The sequence below is a fragment of the Mesoplodon densirostris genome, chromosome 5, assembly GCF_025265405.1.
Source record: "Mesoplodon densirostris isolate mMesDen1 chromosome 5, mMesDen1 primary haplotype, whole genome shotgun sequence".
Lineage (NCBI taxonomy): Eukaryota > Metazoa > Chordata > Mammalia > Artiodactyla > Ziphiidae > Mesoplodon > Mesoplodon densirostris.
In genome coordinates this window covers 78,496,254-78,517,787 of record NC_082665.1, presented here as the reverse complement: position 1 = coordinate 78,517,787, position 21,534 = coordinate 78,496,254, and the positions used below count along the sequence as shown (strand labels likewise).

The 21,534-nt window shown below is 41.5% G+C and overlaps 1 protein-coding gene across 1 annotated transcript in view; it reads left to right on the top strand.

The window, feature by feature from the left end:
• Positions 1-21,534, top strand: part of COL6A6 (collagen type VI alpha 6 chain) — a 107,394-nt gene that overhangs the window by 70,533 nt on the left and 15,327 nt on the right. Inside the window, 7 exon segments of the mRNA XM_060098820.1 lie at positions 1,568-1,630; positions 2,689-2,724; positions 2,834-2,870; positions 5,119-5,130; positions 8,645-9,138; positions 16,010-16,106; positions 19,035-19,706. Of these exon segments, the coding sequence (XP_059954803.1) occupies positions 1,568-1,630; positions 2,689-2,724; positions 2,834-2,870; positions 5,119-5,130; positions 8,645-9,138; positions 16,010-16,106; positions 19,035-19,706 (1,411 nt within the window).

Genomic DNA, 21,534 nt, shown 5'->3' with positions numbered 1-21,534 from the left:
TCTGGGAACCCCAGCTTTCTAGGGGTCTCACATCTATTCCACACCTTCATTTGATCAACCTATTTTCTGGATGGTACCACTGGCCCTCAGCTCTGCCTGGGGTTTCCTAGTGCAGACACCTCGGTTTTACCTCTGTCACTGAGGAGGAAGAAGGGACATTCATCCAATGGTAGAGAATGGGGAGGAGGCTTGGGGCTTCCTAAAATGATCTTCAACCAATCTGCCTTATTAAACCTCTCTCCTTTACCTCCACTTCTGGAGGTACCTTCTGAGAGTGTGTTATAAAACACACAGATTCTTGGCTTTCCCTGCTGCTGGCCTAGGCTTCAGCTTTTTCAGCTCTAAGTCATTTAACACTGGTACTTCTGCTTTCCAGCCTCTGAAGTTTGATGGTTATTGTCTCCTTTCTCATTCTCCCCATGCTTGTCACATTTTTGCCTTTTAAAAAATATGCTTACTATTATTTTAGTAAGACACCGGAGGGAGCAAAAGTAAATGCCAATGTTCAATCTGCCTTTTTTTGCCCTGGAGCTTAATCTATATCTTCTAAATAAAATATGATCAGTAAGGTTTTTTTTGTTTTGTTTTGTTTTTACTCAACCCAGCGTGCTGTAAATATCATTGGAAGACCTAAAGGACATCAATAATTATTTGCTGTTCCATAGGCAATGCTTTTACAAATTAAGTTGATTTCAGACAACTTTGTTTTTTATTCTTATAAAAAACATGACATTGTAAATGAGCAAAGGAATATTTTCCTAATTCTTAAACTAAATTCTAGCTTTCTTTATGATAAATTATACTGTTGAATGCACATGAATAAAGTAAATAGTCAACAAATGTTGTTTTTATTTACTGCTGTTATTCCCCATTTTACTACAAATATTTCCAGCCAACTGCTAAATATTTTTTTGTTGTAGTTACTTCAAAGGTTTTTATAGTTAAATTTTTATTTTTCTGGGGTTTTGTTCATGTGTTTGTTTTTCAGTTTAGTCACCTACTAAATTTAGATAAGTTGAGATAAAAATTTATTTAGATAAAAATTTCTCCCTTGACCCAGCAATTCTAGTTCTAACAATGTTCCCTAAGGAAATAATCAGAATTTCACATATGACTTTATAGTGGCATGCTTATTACAACAACAGCAAACTTAAATGCCAACCATAATGGACTGATTAAATAAATCATGGTATATCCATGTAATAGAATACTATGGCAGCCATGAAAGGTGATTTTTGTGAAAAAATATTTAGTAACATGAAAATGCCCCAAGATATATATTTAGTTTAAAAGGCAACAGGAAAAAGTATAAAAATATATTAAAATATGTGTAGATTAATACGAAAAGGATAAACAAATAAAAGACCAGAGGAAAAGACACCAAAATGTCAACAAGGATTATTTGGGGAGAAGAGGTTGCTGAGGATTTTTTTCCTTCTGTGTGTCTTTTGGAAATCTCTCAATTTTCTAAAATGAAAGTGTATTGCTTTTGAAATGTAAAACACCCACACCCACAAACACACAAACATGTATGTATAATTCTAAAGTAAATAAATTCTGCTTTGAGGTGTCTGCTGGGCTTCCAGGAGAGCCGGGATCCCCTGGGGAGCTGGGACCTCCTGGACGCAAGGTAAATTGAAAACCCATAAATCACATCAGCTCCTTTTCCAAATAAAAAGTCAGTGCCTGAAGTCTTCATTATCCAAATGTGTGTGCTTTCAGTCTTTGCAGTTTGGCAACGATTTTCACTATTTTTCCACCTTTAATGTGCTCAGAGGAGGGAAAAAAGTGTCGATTAAATATGAGTTGCCATTTCTTGGGTGGTGGGGAGAATTGAGGGAGGAAATGAAAAGAGATTTCTCATTTCATCTAGAATGAGATTTCTCAATGATCAGTGAATTTTATTTATCTGGCCAATCCTTGCCGTTTTCTCACAGTCAGTAAGTTATCAGTGAATGAAAGAAAGTGAGAGGAAATTAATAACTAAGTTACCAATGCTGCATTCACATGGAACTTATTTTCTTTGGGAGTTTGGGTGGGGCGCCATCGCATTTTTCCCTGTCTCTGTATGAGAGCAGCCAGACTCTTCCTGTTCCAAAGATGAGACTGAACACATGAAATTCAAACCAATTCTACTTTGTTCTTTCTATCCCCAACCCAGAGATATATCTATTCATTTTGGGAAGACAATGGGGATTACCTTTCCAGAAGTTCAGTTTGAGTCTGTTCCTTTTGTCATCCAACCAGTGGCGGGAATAGATTTAGGTTCTGCTCAGCGGCTGCCCAGTGGCCAAGGTCAAGCACTGGGGAACTCTGTACCTCTGCCTTAAAGACGGGCAGGCACAGGGGATGGTTCAGGCTTGTTTAGTTCTAGGCTGAGGACCTGCTCCAGAGTCTCCCTGCCAGTGTCTCATTGTCAGCTCCATCCTTAGCTTCTGGACAAGCTTTATCATCCAGAGATGCATCTGGAGGAAAGTGGCCATTGGACACTCACTGCTTACAGTTTATTCCCCTTAGAATGTTATTGTTAATTAGGTGATGAGTATCCTACATGAATTCTTTTCTCCCTTGAACTTAGAATAAAAACGTTAAGAATTTATTTTTTTTCTTAGAGTAATGTTGATGCACATTCTGGCTCCTGATGTGTGTGTCCAAAGCCCTGAAACCACACTCTTTTTGTTTCCCTAGGGTGTGAAAGGGGCCAAAGGATTACCTTCCTTCTCCGTACGTACCTGATAACTCCAAAGGAGCCTGAGCGCCCTGTGACATTTATTTCTCAACTCTAGGACCTGGAAGTCTGTTGGTTAATTCCTTCTGTTTTATTTTTGAGCAGACATGTGAGCTCATCCAGCATGTGCAGGACCACAGTCGTAAGTACCCCACTTAGAATGATCACCCGGGGTGTCAGCATTCATAGAAGAAAAGCAGCAAATTCTGCACTCAAAATTGAGACAATTTACCGGCCAATTTCTTAAAATCAGAGATGTCACTGTATATATTTTGAGGCAGCATACACTGATGACTATTGACTCCCTCTCTGGCTGCCAGCATGTCTATAGAAATGCTTCCAAGCACTAAGTCAGGCTATATCTGGTGCTTTTAATCAGGGGAAAATGGAGACACAAGGTCAGAACTCCCCTGATGGTGAAATCAATCAGTGGGGAGTCACATTAAACTTTTTAAAGTGATTAACCCCTGACAATAACTAAGTGTTGAATTCAGCTGGTGTAAAAGAGCCAGCCATGCCAAAGGGGTGTCCTAGTGGGTGGGAGCCCTGACTTCTGTTTATCATTTGTTACTCCTTCCCTGAGAAGGTGTGCTTGACTACCTTGAATTAGACTCATTTGCTTTTTAAATTACTCATTCTGCCTTTATTTTCTTTACTCTCAAAATTTTAAAAGCAAAAAGGCGTTTTGATTTGGCAAATGCTCTTTTGAATTTGCTTTGAGACCCTTATAGCAGCATCTTCTATCAAAATACGTGTTAGCAGCATCAAAAGAACGCCATGGACAAGATGAGGAGAGAGTCGGCTATTTAATGTTCACCTACAAATGCGTAACAACTTCCCAAATAAACACTAGGACTCAAAAGAATGTCACAGTTCCCTCCAGGCTTTTTGGAAGTCTCTCAGTTTTCTAAAATGAAAGTGTATTTGAAGGGAGAAGATAGACAAATTAGAGCCCATTTCTGTAGAGAGCATCAGTCTCAAAGACACAGACTTTACAAAGCTTTGAATGCAGTGCTGACCTTAACTCTGCCTTTTTGTAGCAGAATGGAGCCATCCGTATGTGGGAATCAAAATCTATGCATTGGGTGGTGAAGACTGGTTGCTCTGGGGCTGGATTAGCAGAGTGGGCTTTCTGACATGGGAGCCATGTGAACTATGATGACTCAAGGATAAATCTAAGTATGATGAGGACTGATCTTTTAAAATCTGAGGGGTTCAATACAAAATTATAAATCCAAAAGTAGGTACAAAACTACTTCAAAAGTGTCCTTTAGGACAAGAAAGGAAATCACAACCACTGACTTCTATTATAAAATCATATGATCATGTGAACCCATGGCTAGGGCCCTTCTCAAGGCCTTGCAAGGGGCCCCGTGGGTGAGAGGTCGAGAGCAGTGCTGTCCAGAACTTTCTGCAATGATGGAAGTATCCACTGCACTGTTCAATATGTAGCCACTAGCCACATGGGACTTTGAGCCTTGATAGATGGTTAGTGTAACTGAGAAGCTGAATTTATTTCATTTTTTTTAATGTTTTTTTTTTTTTGGATGTGTCATGTCTTAGTTGCAGGATGCAGGATCTCTCGTTGCAGTGCACGGGCTTCTCTCTAGTTGTAGCTCACAGGCTCCAGAGCATGTGGGCTCTGTAGTTGCAGCACGCAGGCTCTCTAGTTGTGGCTCACAGGCTCAGTAGTTGCGGCGCACAAGCTTCGTTGCCCCGCAGCACGTGGGATCTTAGTTCCCCAACCAGGGATCGAACCGGCATCCCCTGCATTGAAACACAGATTCTTAACCACTGGACCACCAGGGAAGTCCCTCATTTAATTTTAATTGATTCAAGTGTAAATAGTCGCATGAGGCTAATGGCTTTCATATTGGACAGTACAGTCGTAAAGTTTAAGCTTCATTTACTTATGAGCAAATCCATCTCTGATGTTTATATATATATATATATATTATATATATATACACACACACATATATTTACACATATATGTATACATATATGTAATTGATAGCTATAGATATCTACATGGGGAAAATCTAGAGTAAAGAGTGGTTAGGACCTTTTAACTTTCCAAATTCAGTGCACCTCTCTGCAACATAATGTTCCCGCCCAGGCAGAAATCCTTTTCCTCTGACAGCTGGCTGTATGTTGCTGATTTATGGCCCTCCTATTTCTCCCATCCCGTTCCCTACGGAAGGACCTGTGCTTTTACCAACATGTTGGATCTGTCTGCATTTCTCCAAACCCTATTTGTTGCCTTGGTTTTTGAGTCATCTACAAAAAGCTCACAAGGCGGAGCCTTGGCTGCCATGATTTCTTACACAATACAGAACACTGTTCCCCTACCCAATAATAACCCAACCTCCTCTGTTCTTCTTCCCCAGCTGGCAGACATGGTGAGTAATCTTTATTTACAGCATATTATAATCAAGCTCCAAAATGTGGTACATATGGAAAGATGAGTTAGAACAATGTGTTGCCTGACAAATGATAAACATTTTATCTGGACTTCTTTGCTGCCTCATACTGGTAGCACAGCTCTGCCTCCAATAAATCACTTGAGTTTAAGCTGAGTCTCACAGCTCTTTGCCAACCAAGTGGTTTGATTTTTTAATTATTTATATTTTAATGACTAACATTGCCATTTACCTTACCAATAGATTTTTTTTGTAATTTCAAAAACATTTCTCCCTCCCTCCATTTTCTCTCTCCATTTGTTATCCTGTCTCTGTAGTCTGGTGGTTAGGGATTAAGATGCAAAGGGCAGAAGTGTGTGGAACAATGGTAGGGATGATCAGATAGCAAATAAGTTGCATATGCAGCTCAGATAGTGCTGAAATCTGTGGAGCTCTTGGCTGATGTTAATTACCAAGTTGGCTTAATATCTTTCTGGGCCAGCTTTCAGGAATATTACAAAAGCTTATTACATGAGGTTTCTGTATAAACCCATCATCACCCTCTTATATTTTATACCCTTATACCTTTTGTATAAATCCATCAATCCATGCCTTCTGGTTGCTTGTTCACTCATTCAACAGATGTGTTTTGGAAGCCTATTATGTTCCAGTCTCTGTCCCAGACACTGGGGACAGAGGGCTGAATAAGATGGACATAATTCCTGTCTTCAGAAGCTTCCATTTTAGTGGAGGGATCCAGGTAGTAAGTAAACAAAGGAAACAATTACAGAATACTTTAGTAGTTGTGAAAGAGATAAGAAATGGAAGGTCCTGTCACAAAATGACACTAGGGGAGGGGAGAAATGCCTTTGAAGGGAGGACTCCTCTTTGAGACAATGACATTGAAGTTTGGATGAAGAATAAAAAGAAGCCAGCTTTGCAAGATCCAGGCAGGGAATCCTGCAAGTACAAAGGCCATGATACAAAACAGACCCAGGTGTTTTCTAGCTGCTGACGGAAGCCCAGTGTGACTGAGACACGGTGAGGAGGGGGACATGGCATGTGCAAAAATGGAGAAAGAAGTGGGACCAGATCGCACTGAGTTTTGTAGGTTATAATCAGGAGGCTGGATTTTATTCAGATTGGAATGGAAGGGTATTAAAGAGCTTATTAAAAGTATTGAAGGTATAAACGTGAACTGATGAACAATTTTTTAAAGCTTATTTGGGCCACTGTGGGAGAGTGGATTGTAGGGAAGAGAAGCATAAAAGCCAGAGGACTAGTTTTGGGGGGAGGGGGCCATGTGAAGCTATTCCAGGCAAATACGGCGGCGGCCTGGATGGGCCGCCACTGCTGGGTGGTAGTCACATGGTGGGTGTTGGGTTTGCCTTCCTCATTACTCATTGTCACCTGCTGTGGTCAGTAAGTTGGGTCTCCATGTGGGGGTCCACGTCTGAGGGGGGCCTCCTCGGTGCCTCCACAGTCCAGCCTAGCTTTCCTCAAGATCCTTGGGGTCCTGGCAACAAGCTGAGTTAGCCCTTAGGTGTTTTTTTTCCTGAAAACTTGGTAACAGCCAGTGCTTATATCTTTTTTTCCCCTTTACCTCTAAATTACAGCTGAAGCTGCATTGTTGTTATCACTGCTGTTGTTCCCATATGAAATAGCAGCCCAAACAAAGAGCTAGCAGACCACTGTCATGTTTGGTCATAATTTTACCCATTTTTTATTGTAAAATTGACGTGACCTTGATTGTTTTAATATCTGCTCAGCCCACTAAATTAGACTTAGAGGCTAATAAATCCTGTCCTGTCTCCACTGAGATACACAGTTTGATTGGGTTTGAACATTTATTCTTACTGGTCCTTTTGCCTGTGAAGGTCACAGAGTCTAGGACCAGAGGAGATGATAATCTAGCACTAAGGTGATGAAGCCCAGCTGAGAGGGAGACCCCTCCTGGGCCAGCCTGGCCAACCTAGCCAGTCCTGGTGGGTCTGAGTCCTGAGCTCACCTGGCAAGAGCTGAGTTTCTGGCCTCTGAATGAGAGGAGACAGCCCCCTCCAAGGGGAGCATATCAGCCAGATTTCCTTTTACCAACATGTATCTCAACACCAGGCATCTCACCCATCCAGAAAGTTCTGTTTTTCCTGTACCTGTTGCAAAGAACTGTCCTTTGTTTGGTTCTTTTTCATTCATCATTTATGAGATCCCAGCTATATGGCAGGGACTAAGAATCTGGCAGTCGAGAGAGATCATCCCTGTCTCCACACTTCATAAAGTAGTGGGAGAGGCAAGCATTAATCAGATAATTAAACATATATAAATCTCCAACTGTGATAAGTGCAGGATACTGGGATTAGAATGAGTGAATTGGGATCAATGAATAAATCTTAACACTTACATTCGTGTTTAACAATCCTAATTCAGAGTTTCTCTAAGTAATAAGGCATATTTATTGGTTAAACTTGCATTTCTAACTGTTAAATAAAAATTTATCAGTTGAAGTTTTCCTCATTCTTTTAAGTAATATAGCTGTTCTCTCTCACAATGAGTAAGTCTGTAATAATAACAGTAATGGTGAACATTAGTTGAGCACCTGCTGTGTACCAGGCACTGTGATCCTAAGTGCTTTCTTTACCTGTGTTGATTCACTTAATCCCCAACACAGGCCTAGGCAGTGGGTGCGGTTAGGGCTGTCATTTTACAGATGAGCAAACTGAGGCACAGAGAGGGTAAATCCCAATCTGTCTGAAATTATCAACAGAGCTTTCACATCCATACCTTTTTCACCCCTGTTAAATTTCCTCATTAAGTAAAGAATGTATGTTTTCGTTTATTTAACAAAGTTCCAGGAACAAACATGGTACCATTGATCCAATCTCTGTAGGTAAAAGGGCATGTCCATGAGCTCTTTATTATTTAGGAGTTTTAGTAATGAACTTACAAATTTCATTAAAACTCACATTGAATTATAGACTTCTTGTATTTTTTTAAATTGAAGTATAGTTGATTTACAATGTTGTGTTAGTTTCTAGAGTACGGCAGAAACTAACACACACACACACCCACATACTCTTTTTCAGATTCCTTTCCATTATGGTTTATTACAGGATATTGAATATAGTTCCCTGTGCTATACAGTAGGACCTTGTTGTTTATCTATTCTATATATAATATCATGTATCTGCTAATCCCAAACTCCTAATATATCCCCACCCCTATCCCCTTTGGTAACCATAAGTTTGTTTTCTATGTCTGTGAGTCTGTTTCTGTTTCATAAATGAGTTCATCTTTTGCTTTATTTAAAAGATCAAAGTCAGTTTTTAGAATACCATTTTAATTATTAAAGATTTAAATATTTAAGTGTTTGTTTTACTATTTAAGTTATTTACATTTAATGATTGTGTTTCCATATTTTAATATTTAACATCTAAATTACTTCGCCTTCTATGTGAATATCTCTTTTTCATTTTTAAGCGAGTGTTCTCGTGGTAAGGCACATGTTCTGGCCTTTTAGGAGCCCCGCGGTGCCCTGTGCATCCCACGGAGCTGGTGTTCGCGCTGGACCAGTCTCGGGGCGTCACGGAGCCAGAGTTTGCACGGATGAAGGAGATGATGACCTCCCTGCTGGGCGGTCTCCGGATCCGGGAGAACCACTGCCCTGTGGGCGCGCGCGTGGCCGTGCTCACCTACGACTCCCACGCCAGGCTCCTCATCCGCTTCTCCGACGCCTACAGGAAGGACAGACTCCTCAGAGAGATCGAGGCCCTTCCTTACGAGCGGTCCACGTCCAGCAGGGACATTGGCAAGGCCATGAGGTTTGTCTCCAGGAATGTCTTCAAGCGGATGCTCCCAGGGGCTCACACCAGAAGAATCGCCACGTTCTTCAGTGGCGGCCCATCTGCGGATGCCCAGACCATCACGACGGCCGGCCTGGAGTTCAGCGCCCTGGACGTTATCCCGGTGGTGATCGCCTTCAGCCAGGTGCCCGACATCAAACGCTCGTTTGTGGTAAGAAAGGCTAGCTGCCTCATAACTCTTCTCTCTCTTTTTTGCCTGTATTCAGGGGCATTTACAAGAAAGCATGGAGCTGTACTAAGTGTTTATTACTATGTACCAGGAACATGTCAAGCCCTTGATATGCATCATCCTGTTTAGTTCCCACAAGCGGTGTGTATGAGATGGGAATCATTGTTATTCCCGTTGTACGGGTAAGAGCACTGAGTCTGGAGAAGTGAACCCTATGCCCAGGTTCACACAGCTGACAAGTGGCAATGTCAGGGCTTGAATCCAGGCCTCTATTCTAGTGCTTCTCCAAGGGACTCTCTGAGTTGGCTCTGGATGTAAAGATACTAAATCTGGGTAGCCAGTAAATATTTGTGGATGTCACTGATGTGGTCATGGAATGGAAGCCAAAGGACTGATTTTATAACTTCACCAATCATGTAAATATCTGTACTTTATAAAGGAAAAGCCATTCCAGTTATAGCTTCTTAGGTTGAAGATTAAAACCTTACTGTGGGGACATCCTGGGTGGCACAGTGGTCAAGAATCCAACTGCCAACGCAGGGGACATGGGTTCAAGCCCTGGTCCTGGAAGATCCCACAAGCCACGGAGCAACTAAGCCTGTGCGCCACAACTACTGAAGCCAGCGCGCCTAGAGCCCGTGCTCCGCAACAAAAACAAGCTACAGCAATGAGAAGCCCCTGCTCGCTGCAACTAGAGAAAGCCCACACACAGCAACGAAGACCCAACACAACCAATAATTAATTAATTAATTTTAAAAAATCTTATTGTGTAGCATTTCTAAATAAACCACCTGGGATCATGGCGACCTTTAAAACCCTCTATCAATAGAGCCTCAGTGGCAGGGGTTCCTTACAAAACACCTGCTGGACCTGGCAGAGTGTCCTTCTGGTCATCTGTGACCACCCAACATGCTGTTTTGTTCTCCATTCATGGGGAAGCCATGAGGAGAGACCCCATGCATCTACAAAGGGTATTGGAAAATGCAACCTGAACCAGAAAGACAAGCGTTTAAAAATTAATTCACGTAGAGAAAGGAAAGTGAGAAGTGACCGAGTCACTGCCTTCAGGTGTGTGGAGGATTATTACTGGAGAAAACTAGTCAGCCAACTCCAAGTTAGTAAAATCTCTTATTAGAGAAACTGGGAATCATAGCAGTGGAAACTCCAGTTTAGATTTGAGTAAGAGCTTTCTGAAGGCAAGATTGACTTAACGTTGCCATGGGCCAGATGGCTAAATGTAGGTGGTCATGACACCATCTTTCTCTGAAGGCCTTTTGTAGGGATGGTCACTCACCTGGCAAGGGTGACTTCTGTCTTTCCTGGAGAACTAGGATTAAGTGGCTTTTTTGAGACCCTCTCCAGCTCCCTAATTTTCTGTGAAAGTGCTAAACTAAGCAGACCAGAATTGAAATATAGTACTCCTCTGTAGAATGCAGAAAGCAGCGCTTGTTTCCTAGCATTGGTGTGAAGAAGAAATGATGTAACTCCATGCACTAGTGCCTAGGACATAGCAAACACTCAAGAATGGTAGCTCTTGCTTTAATTATTATTGTTATCAGTTTCTTGATGGTGAACTAAAATCTGTTTAACTGTATTAAAGTCTGGGTTGTAAAGAAGCTGAAACTGCTATTAGCATCATTGAAACTAACTCAGAATTATGCAAATGAGCAGCCTGATCTACGAGGCTCAGAAAAGAAAATGCACATAAATTAGAAGACTGGGGCCAGCTTATGCTAATGAAGCTGCTTTGAGAGGCAGCGGCTCAAAGATTCTGTAAGTGGATTTGGTTACACACAGAGTCCTCCTAATTCCCTCTGTTTATTGGGAGTGCCCATTGTCCCTTGGCTTTATTTAGTCACAAAATAGGAGACAGCTTAATATCCTGACACAAATGATTGATGGTACTTGCGATACAAATTTAAACAGATGCAATTCCACCTACCCTCTCAAAGGTATGTGCATAGCATATAACTTTAGAAAATATATTTTGTAGAGTTTTTCTTTTAAACTTTGGAGTTTTAACAGTCCCACTTAGAGATTCTACCTATATCACCTAGAGACTCCTTGTTCCTTTCCTGAAGGAATTTATCTCAAAAGAGCACCAATGAAGGTTCAGATTCTTGACAATGACCCTCACAGATTGGAGCAGTATTGGCCCCAACATCCCTTGGATAGAAAAAGAGTTAGAGTTGCAGACAGAAGTCGGACTTGGTCCCAAGGTTCATTCATCCAACAGATGTTGAGTGAGCAGCTCATATATACCAGGTGCCATCCTAGGCTCTGAGGACACAAGATTAAGTAGAAAACCAAAAGGCCTCACCTATTAGAGGATGGAGCTCTGCAGGGTTGTCTAGAAGGGCTCAAAACAAATTGATGAGAACCCAATACCTGACATTGCAGAAGAGAGATGATGTTACTACTTCTCCATTTCCCTTCTGTTTCTTTCTTCTATCCATTCTCTTCACTTGCTCTTAAACTGTCATTTATTAGTACTTTAAGAACAGAGCTTAAAATTTTAATGACACAATAAATTTTTATTTGGAGGCCATATCACAAAACCCCTTGTTCATTTCATAACCATTGTGACTTTTCCATATCTTGATTCGTCTGAGAGTTCAATAGAATCCAACTGAAATTTGGCACCTGTGTAGACACGTGTGGCAGGTCTCAGAAGCAGCTGCTCTGAAAACATGGGCTCATTTCCCTATGTTTCTGAGCAAATGTGTTGTGTGATAACCATCTTGGAAATTTTTCATGATGTTCTGAAGCCGAGTGATGAGCTGTTCATCCTTCTGGAATGGAAGACCATTTTTGATTGGAAAAACCTCAATCTCAGCTTTGTTTTGTCCGTAGGGTTTTTCCTTTAAATTTGTTGGGCAATTACCTCTTAATTCTGGTGAAATTTTATTTCCTGCCCGTGAAGAATTCTAATGTGGGCTGAGTCTCCCTTTCTAATATATGTATAAGAAATGTGTCCTTTATAGCTAGCCTTATTTTCTTCCCTTTACTCTGCTGTTTAGCGTCGCGGGTGAGAGAAACATTAGGTGTAATAGTTGACATTACAGATTATTCTAGTGAAGAAACAGAGCTGAAACTGGGGGGAGAGAGGGTTAATGGGAAACTTCAGCACTCTGAGCACTCTGCCCTTTTATTTTTAAATGGATTTCCTTTGTTAATAGAGAATTGTCTAAAGAGTGTTAATGGTATCTTTTTCGAATGCACCAATTCATGGAGCCCCATGATGTTGAGAAAGCAAAGAGCAGGGTATCATCCAGAATGATGTACTGAAGGCTCATTTTACCCATCTGTGGGTCATCCAAGCTGGTGCATCTTTGAATCCACAGGAAAGTGAAGTGACACATAGGACCCTTTTATTTTAAATCCCCAACTCACATTCATCTTGGGGAATTTTTCTGTAATATGCTAATTACAGTTGCTCCAATGACGTGTGGTAGGATGAGTGATCTCTAAGACCACATCTGCCGAACTTTATTGATTAGAAAATTACTTGGGGGAAGGGGAGTGGAGAGCACAGACCCCCTGAGGTCTCTCCCAGTAAAAAAAAAAAAAAAAAAAAAAAAGACGCACTAGAATCAATGAGTGGAAAGTATGGCTTTAGGTTGACACCAACATGTTGATACACGGTTAAATGTGAAGCCTAATTTATCAACTAGTGCCACTGCCAGAAGGATGGAAGTTGCCACATGGTAGACACACAGAACACAAACTAGTGAACAAAGGACAGCAATCTCTGGGTGACATGGTGAGAACACTGTTCCAAATCAAGCTAGAACCCCCTGATACAAAACTACAGTCAAAGTATCTCAGGCAGAGGGTGGAAGGTAGGTCTTATGTGGGGAGAGCAAAGTTTTTGTTTTGTTTTGTTTTGTTTTGTTAATACACCTTTATTGGAGTATAATTGCTTCACAGTACTGTGTTAGTTTCTGTTTACAACAAAGTGAATCAGCTATATGTGTACATATATCCCCATATCTCCTCCCTCTTGCGTCTCCCTCCCACCCTCCCTTTCCCACCCCTCTAGGTCCTCGCAAAGCACGGAGCTGATCTCCCTGTGCTATGCTGCTGCTTCCCACTAGCTATCTATTTTACATTTGGTAGTGTATATATGTCGATGCTACTCTCACTTCACCCAAGCTTCCCCTTCCATCCCTTGTGTCCTCAAGTCCATTCTCTACGTCTGTGCCTTTATTCCTGCCCTGCCACTAGGTTCATTAGTACCATTATTTTTTTATTCCATATATATGTGTTAGCATACGGTATTTGTTTTTCTCTTTCTGACTTATTTCACTCTGTATGGCAGACTCTAGGTCCATCCACCTCACTACAAATAACTCAATTTCATTTCTTTTTATGACTGAGTACTATTCCATTGTATATATGTGTCACATCTTCTTTATCCATTCATCTGTCGATGGACACTTAGGTTATTTCCATGTCCTGGCTATTGTAAATAGAGCTGCAATGAACATTGTGGTACATGACTCTTTTTGAATTATGGTTTTCTCAGGGTATATGCCCAGTAGTGGGATTGCTAGGTTGTATGGTAGTTCTATTTTTAGTTTTTTAAGGAACCTCCATACTGTCCTCCATAGTGGCTGTATCAATTTACATTCCCACCAATAGTGCAGGAGGCAAAGTTTAAACTGGAGGCATCTGTATTCCTCCCCACTCTGGGCTAACTTTCCTCATCTATGAAATGGTGGGATTGGCTTCTAAGATTTCTTCTAGCTCAAGACTTCTGTGACTTTTTTTTCCTGGACCCTGATAGTTAGAAATAAGAAATTATTTGGCCCCTATCAGATGGACTGATCCATGCTCTCTGGATTTGGTTTCCTTGTCCCTCATCACAGTCCAGATGAAACAATGGCATGATTCACTGGAAATATTGCCCAGACACCTATTAAAAGCTGTTAATAATTCAGGCTATTTGTGTCTTCTGGTGGACAAGAATCAAGAGTCAAGACTGTGTTTACAGGTCCCCATTCACAAAATGTCCCCATTTATGTCCCCACCACCTGTCCCTTTTCTGCCACCTGACTATCACAGGGTCTTTTCTTTTTTAAATTAATTTTTATTGGAGTATAGTTGCTTTACAATGTTGTTAGTTTCAGGTGTACAGCAAGGTGAATCAGTTATACATATACATATATCCACTCTTTTTTAGATTCTTTTCCCATATAGGTCATTACAGAGTATTGAGTAGAGTTCCCTGTGCTATATAGTAGGTTCTTATTAGTTATCTATTTTATATACAGTAATGTGTATATGGCAATCCCAATCTCCCAATTTATCCCTCCTACCCCTTGGTAATTATAAGTTTGTTTTCCACATCTGTAACTCTACTTCTGTTTTGTAAATAAGTTCATTTGTACCATTTTTAAAAACTTGCTTAGATGTGGAATTTCATCACAGAGTCTTTTCTTTTTCTCTCTTCTCTTAAACCACACGATGCTCACTCTCATTCTGTTTCTTCCCTCTCAGTCTTTGTCAGACACCATACCTTCCTTTCTCTATACATTTGTGCCTAGAAATTTAGCTAAAAGCTTCAGTTACCGCTTACTCCCTCCGAGCCTTCCCCTGTCACCCAGATGGCTTAGGAAGGCAAACACAGTGGTCTCCCAGAGAGGAATTCAGGGGAGTGCTGATTTCTCCATCTCTTATACACAGGAGAATAAAAGATGTGCAGAAACAGAGATAACTCTCAGGAAAGCCCCCACCCCCACCTTCCCATGTCCGTTGCTCCTCAGTGAACAACATAGAAGATGACCAGCCTGCAGCCCTGTCCGTGCTCACCACTAAGACAGGGAGACGCACTGCCCTCAGGACCCTAGTTCTGGGTTTCTGATCGTCTCAGGTGTCTGTGATGCAATCCACTCTGCTGAGAGACGGGGCCACCCCACACCAACACAGCTGCCTGAGTCACACCTCTGTGGATCAAGTATGGGAAGGAAACTTCCCTGAGAAGGAGGGGAAGGGGTTAGCCAGATGGGTTCACAGGAGAGACTAAATGTTGTGTGACACATCTCTGAGGCATTGGGTAGGATCACACCCACAATACGCTTTCAACTGTCAGTGATCTCTGAGTCAATTAACTGACAAGCTAATTATTCTTCATTATTTAGAGCCTCCATATTGTCTGCCTCTCTCCAGCCTCAAATTCCTCGGGGAGGTTACTAATAATAGGGCCAAATCGGAAAGGGTGGGAAGCTGTTCAGAGGAGAGCTGGCTGGATGTGAATCTGGGTCTGCACTTCAAAGCCAGGGTCAATGCCTTGTTCATGGTGGGAACTCAAAGCCGGTTCTAAATCACATCTGTGGTTTCACACACTTGTCTGGACTTGGGAAGAGGGGTGTCCCTGGTCCTTTTCCTTAAATGGTTTCCATGTCCAGTATCTTTTGATCAGTCCTTTAACTTTTTTCTGAGCTTCAGTTTCCTCATCTGTAAAATGGGAATGATGAACTTAAGAACAATCTCACTGGGCTGTGAATGGAAGTGCTTTGCGGTCTCTGATGACCCACATGGCACCTACCTGGTGCCAGTAAGTGCTTTTCAATTATGAATTCATTTAGTGCCCACGGTAGCCCTCTTAGGGAGTAGTATGACTATTCTGTTCACAGATGTGGAAACAGAGGCAAAGCCACTTGTCATCCAGCTAAAGAGAAAGTCATGGGTTAAACCAACAGTGCTCTTAGCCCCTCTGCCCTTCAGCCTCCCCGGGACCCTCTTAGAGGGAGGGATCCCCACTTCCCTCTGCAGATCTCAGCTCTCTGGACCATCCTGACAGGTTCCTGCAGCCCCACCCATGAAGCTCTTCTTCCTCTTGCTTCTGCAGATTGACGACACTGGCAGATTCCAAGTCATCATGGTTCCACACAGGATTGACTCTGCACCAGCACTAGAGGGACTCCAGCGGTGCACTTTCTGCTACGGTGAGACCCACAGGGAGAACATAACTTGATCAGGCCCGTTAAGCAGTGCAGTGAGTCACCATTGGCAGGAGCGGCTGGAACTTGGCAGCAGAGACGCTTGTGGCCTTGGGAGGATCTCTCTGGGGCTCTGGCCTCACCTCGCCACACAGCCTCATCCACAGATGGAGCCTCTCAGCTCACGCAGCTTCTAGGAAACAGGAATCATTTTTAGATAAACTTAGCCTGTCCCACTGCCACCTTTTTCATGCTGTATATTTATGAGTTTTCTAAATCTCAAATGTTCACAACCCCAAAGAAATGCTTTACAGTGGGAGTGGAAATTAGCAGAAATTCATGCATTTCTCATTGGAAAGAGGTTTTCTCGGACTCCCAAATGTTAAGCACCAGAAAGATTTGCAATGCTGCTTTATCTGTGGTTGTGTTTTATACACAATCTATAGTTCTAGCCGGAGAACCGGACAGACCTGTATTTGAGTATTCTAATAATTTGAATGTTCTAATAATTACAAAGAGAGTGGGACCCACTGAGGTTACTGGTGGGTGTGATAGCTTACAGTTATCAGACACTCATTATTAGCCACACACTGTTCTAATTGCTTTATATAACACTGATGTGTTGTGTTTTATACACAATCTATAGTTCTAGCCGGAGAACCGGACAGACCTGTATTTGAGTATTCTAATAATTTGAATGTTCTAATAATTACAAAGAGAGTGGGACCCACTGAGGTTACTGGTGGGTGTGATAGCTTACAGTTATCAGACACTCATTATTAGCCACACACTGTTCTAATTGCTTTATATAACACTGATGGTGATGATGATGATACTTAATGCTTAGGCTATTGGGTTTATTGTGTTCTAAGCACTCTTCTCATTGTTTCATTCGATCCTTATAATCACCCTAAAATGTTTGAAAGGTTATTGGCTCCATTTTACAGATGAGATGAAATAGTTTGCTCACAGCCAGATCAAACCCAAGAAAATTGGTAATTTATGAGAAACACAGATCCTATTATGCTGTTCCCTGAAACTCTGTATTTGGCCTTGAAGAAAATGTTTAATTCCTCTCCTTCTGCATGTGTCAATGAGATGCTCATTCTGGTCATGTGAGTGACTTCATAGGGAGGTGGCAACTCCAAGGGAGAAGTGGGATTTCTCCTAATAACCCTCTCTTCCTTCTGTCTTCCCCTCTTTTGCCCTCTGATCATTTCCTCCCCCCGCCTCCCGAAGAGCTCACCACACCATGGGCAGATACATCCCCCTTGAGTTCTCAGCTGTGCATAGACATATCAGTGATGCATGTGCTGGTCTGATGCATGGTCAGAAGTTGCCAGTGTGTGTCTGGGGATATATTTTGACTCCATTTCTTGGCTTAAATCCTTGTTTTGTCTCTGAGGTATATAATGGAAGGTATTTTGGCTGTTGTTTCCTTCAACTAAGAAACCCCACAAAATTGAGTAAATGGGCAGGCTACCGTCCCTGATTTTAGAAACTGCCTTGCACACAGGTGACTGTGCTGTCATCTGACTGTTAAACAGCATCATCAAATTTTATTGAATTTTAAGAAGGGAATCATAACTTGTTCAGAGCTTATATCTTTATTGAGTCCATGAGTAAGACTGAAGTTCTGAAGTCTGCTCCATCCCCTAAGGATCTGCACTCTGGTTATTAACCTTTCATCTGATAGCTTTTGTTCATGGCCAGGCCCATATCTAAGTACTGGCTGTCCACACGTGTGTTTTTCCATTTCTTTTTTGTTTTTAAAGAGAAAATTCTCTTTAATTCTCATCCTTAACCATCAACTGTTATTGGAAATCTAGGATTGCAGAATATCAACCCTGAAAGGGCTCTCTGAGTGAATCTAATCCAAGCACCTAGTTGTGTAGAATTAAGGCCCAGTCTTGGCTTGGATGGGGGCTCACAGCATGTTTGTTCCTGGGGACAGCTAGACCAGAACCTAGGCATCCTGGCCCTCAGGCCAAGGGGCCTCCCCTCTGCTGTACTATGTGGCCTTGCCTCAAACAGTACCACACTGACTTCATACGCAGACCCTTCTAGAAATGCTGGTGTCTCCTTTGGCAAAATAACTCTATTCTCCCGCCCTCAGACTCTTCCGTAAATTTAGATTGGGTGACCTCTAAGATCCTTTCATTTCCAAGTTATTTTTTACTCCTCTGAATATTCATTGTGGTCAGGTTCAATAAATTAATGCACTCTCTGTTTTTATTACTATACTTTTAAAAAAATGAGATATGCATAATTATTAAAATGACTTCATATTTTATGAAAGTCCATTAACATGTAGTATTTATATTCATTTATTTAACAAACACATACTGAGCTTTCAACTAATAGGTACTTTGGACATAGGACATGAGCGGTAGTTTTGTCCTTAATGTCTCTACATAGATAGACTTAGAGTTATAAACCTTTATTTAAATTGAAATAAAAGATGCATTGCTTTTTTCACTCTTACTTTTTAAGCAGATTACTTTTCATAGTAAAGCAGTGTGGGTGGGATGATAGGGGTCATTGGTTTAACCTGTATATTGTCAATTAGAGAGATCATTCATTTTTATGTCATGATACAGTATATCATGTACAATCATGAGATGAATTGTCCACTTCAATCTTTATAAACTTAAAGCAGAGCCAAGATGAAACTTCTTTTGAAAGCAACCTAATTTTAAAAAGTCAGGTAATATTAGTGAATGGAACTCAAGACACGGGCTGTGTATAAATATCTGTATTTTGGGGAACAAAATGCAAACCACATACTAGGAAATCTTCCTGTTGCTGACCTCAAAGTCATTTAGTTACTACTTTAACGTCAAAGATTATGCAGATTCCAAATGTCAAAACGTTTTATCTCTTCCTTTTCTGTCCGTTTCTGTTTAGTAACCCTAAGTGACTTTTTGTCTGCAGATGTATGCAAGCCAGATGCTTCTTGCAACCAAGCCAGACCACTCGCCGTGCAATCTTACATGGATGCTGCTTTCCTTCTGGATGGCTCCCGGCATGTGGGAAGTGCAGAATTTGAAGACATAAGAGGCTTCCTGGGAGCACTGTTAGATCACTTTGAAATCACCCCAGAGCCTGAGACCTCTGTCACTGGAGACCGGGTGGCCCTATTAAGCCATGCTCCCCCCCACTTCCTACCCAACACTCAGAGGAGTCCCGTTAGAAGTGAATTCAACCTTACCACCTACAAGAGTAAACGCCTCATGAAGAGACACATAGAAGAATCAGTTCAGCAGCTCAATGGAGATGCTTTTATTGGTCATGCCTTACAGTGGACTCTGAACAATGTCTTCTTGAGTACACCCAATCTGAGAAGAAATAAAGTCATTTTTGTGATATCTGCTGGGGAAACCAGTCACTTGGATAGGGAAACTTTAAAGAAAGAATCCTTGAGAGCCAAGTGTCAAGGTTATGCCTTATTTGTGTTTTCCCTTGGCCCTTCTTGGAACGACCAGGAACTGGAAGATCTAGCCAGCTACCCTTTGGATCACCACTTGGTCCAGCTTGGCCGCATTCATAAGCCTGACCACAGATATGGTGTGAAGTTTGTGAAGGCCTTTATAAGCTCAGTCAGGCGTAAGTCATAAAATCTGTTCTTTCTTACACATTAAGAGTATACTTGGTATTCCCCAAAGAAGGGTTGATGAGTTGACATGGATTCTTGGAAACCTCTGTCTTCAAGGGCACTGCAGGCTCAGCAAGGAAAATATGTAATGATGGATGTGGAGGGAGGAAGCCTCTGATTTCTAAGCATTGAATTTTCTGGCTCATCTTTTTTATGCTTCTGGTTCCTATGGAGAAACAATCATAACAAGCAGTTGCTCACAGTCTACATGGAGCAGCACAGTCTGGGGGTGTGAAATCACAGCCTGGACTGTTAGCTACAAAGTAGAAACCCTTGGCATGTAACATTATCATGCTGCCCTTTGATGAAAAGTTTGACTGGTTAACACCCCAAAAGAGAAAGCCAGAGAAAAATTCAACAATCCTTGGCTTTGCTTTTACAAGTTCCAAAGGCAGAGTTTGAAGTATTAGGAGATACCATTTTACCTGTCAGAATAAAAGATACATCCTTGCAAAACTTTCTTAGCTTTGTTAATGAGTTTTTATGATGCCAGTATTAGTGTAACTGGTGCCCATGAAAAAGAAACGTGGGCTGTATTTCTTGGAGTGAGCTTGCCTTGAAAGTATGCAATTCATTTTGAATGCAACAGGATGGATTAAGAGAAGCTATGTCCTGATATGACTCTGGAGGTTGAAGAAAAGCACTGTCAGATTTCTGATCATTTTTGTGGTGAATTTACTTTTGGAGTACAGATAAAAGAAAGTGAACACACAGGCTAAAGGGCACCCAGTGTAGCTTAAGGAAAATTCTGACTGTGTCTCAAACTTGTCAGTGACATTCATGGTGAGACCAGTTAAGGCTGCAAAGACACTGACTAGTCAGGGTCAGTGAGGTCTGAGGAGCCTTGGGAAATGGTCGGCGGGGCTAATGTCATGTCCTCTGGTCCTCTGCTACTCTAGGTGTAAGCCTAGGACCAACATCCCAGCATTACCTGGGAGCTTGCAAAAAATGCAGAATCGCAGGCCCCACCCCAGACATTTTGTTCCAGAACCTGCATTTTATCAAGATCCCCATGTGCTTCATATATACATTATAGTTTGAGAAATACTGGTATACGAGCAGTTGCTCCCAGAATGAAATTTGTGTGGATGGGCTCTGGAATAGGATCCAGAAAGAGGAGCTGGAAAAAAATAAGGGAAAAAATAAATGAAGGCCAGGGGTCATTCTGAAAAAAGAAATCACAAGGCATTTGTAAGGGTAAAACAAAAGAACACCTTGAAAGACTCTCAGCAACTTGTAAAGAAACACTCCTTATGAGGCAGAAAGTTGAAAGGGAGTTAAGATGGAATTTCCTTCCCCAGCTCAGCAAAATTCTTAGTGGTGTTTCATGGTAACTAGTCAAACTGTATGATTAGATAAATGACACCACCCGCATCACCCAGGGAAAGGGGAAGAGATGTTTTAAAAAGAATTACTTGGGGTTTAAAGTTTTCTAAAACTTTAAGTATCTAGAAATCTCCAATCTTTAAACTATAGCTGTGAAAGTACAAAAAGTTGAAAAGACTTTAACATAATCATATTCAATCCTACATGCTCCATTCAATAGCAGGCCCCCAGACCCACACTCACCCCTCAACATTAACATGTATGTATTAGGTACCTACTCTGAGCCACTCACTGTTGAGGTATGGGTTATCAAGGAGGGACCAAAACAGATGTGGTCCTCACCCTCCTAGTCATCCCAGTCCAGCTCCCTCTCTAAGTGACTCTTTTTTATCACACTGCTGTGAGAGAATTGGCTATCAGACACAGTTCACATCAGAATCGACATATTTTCTA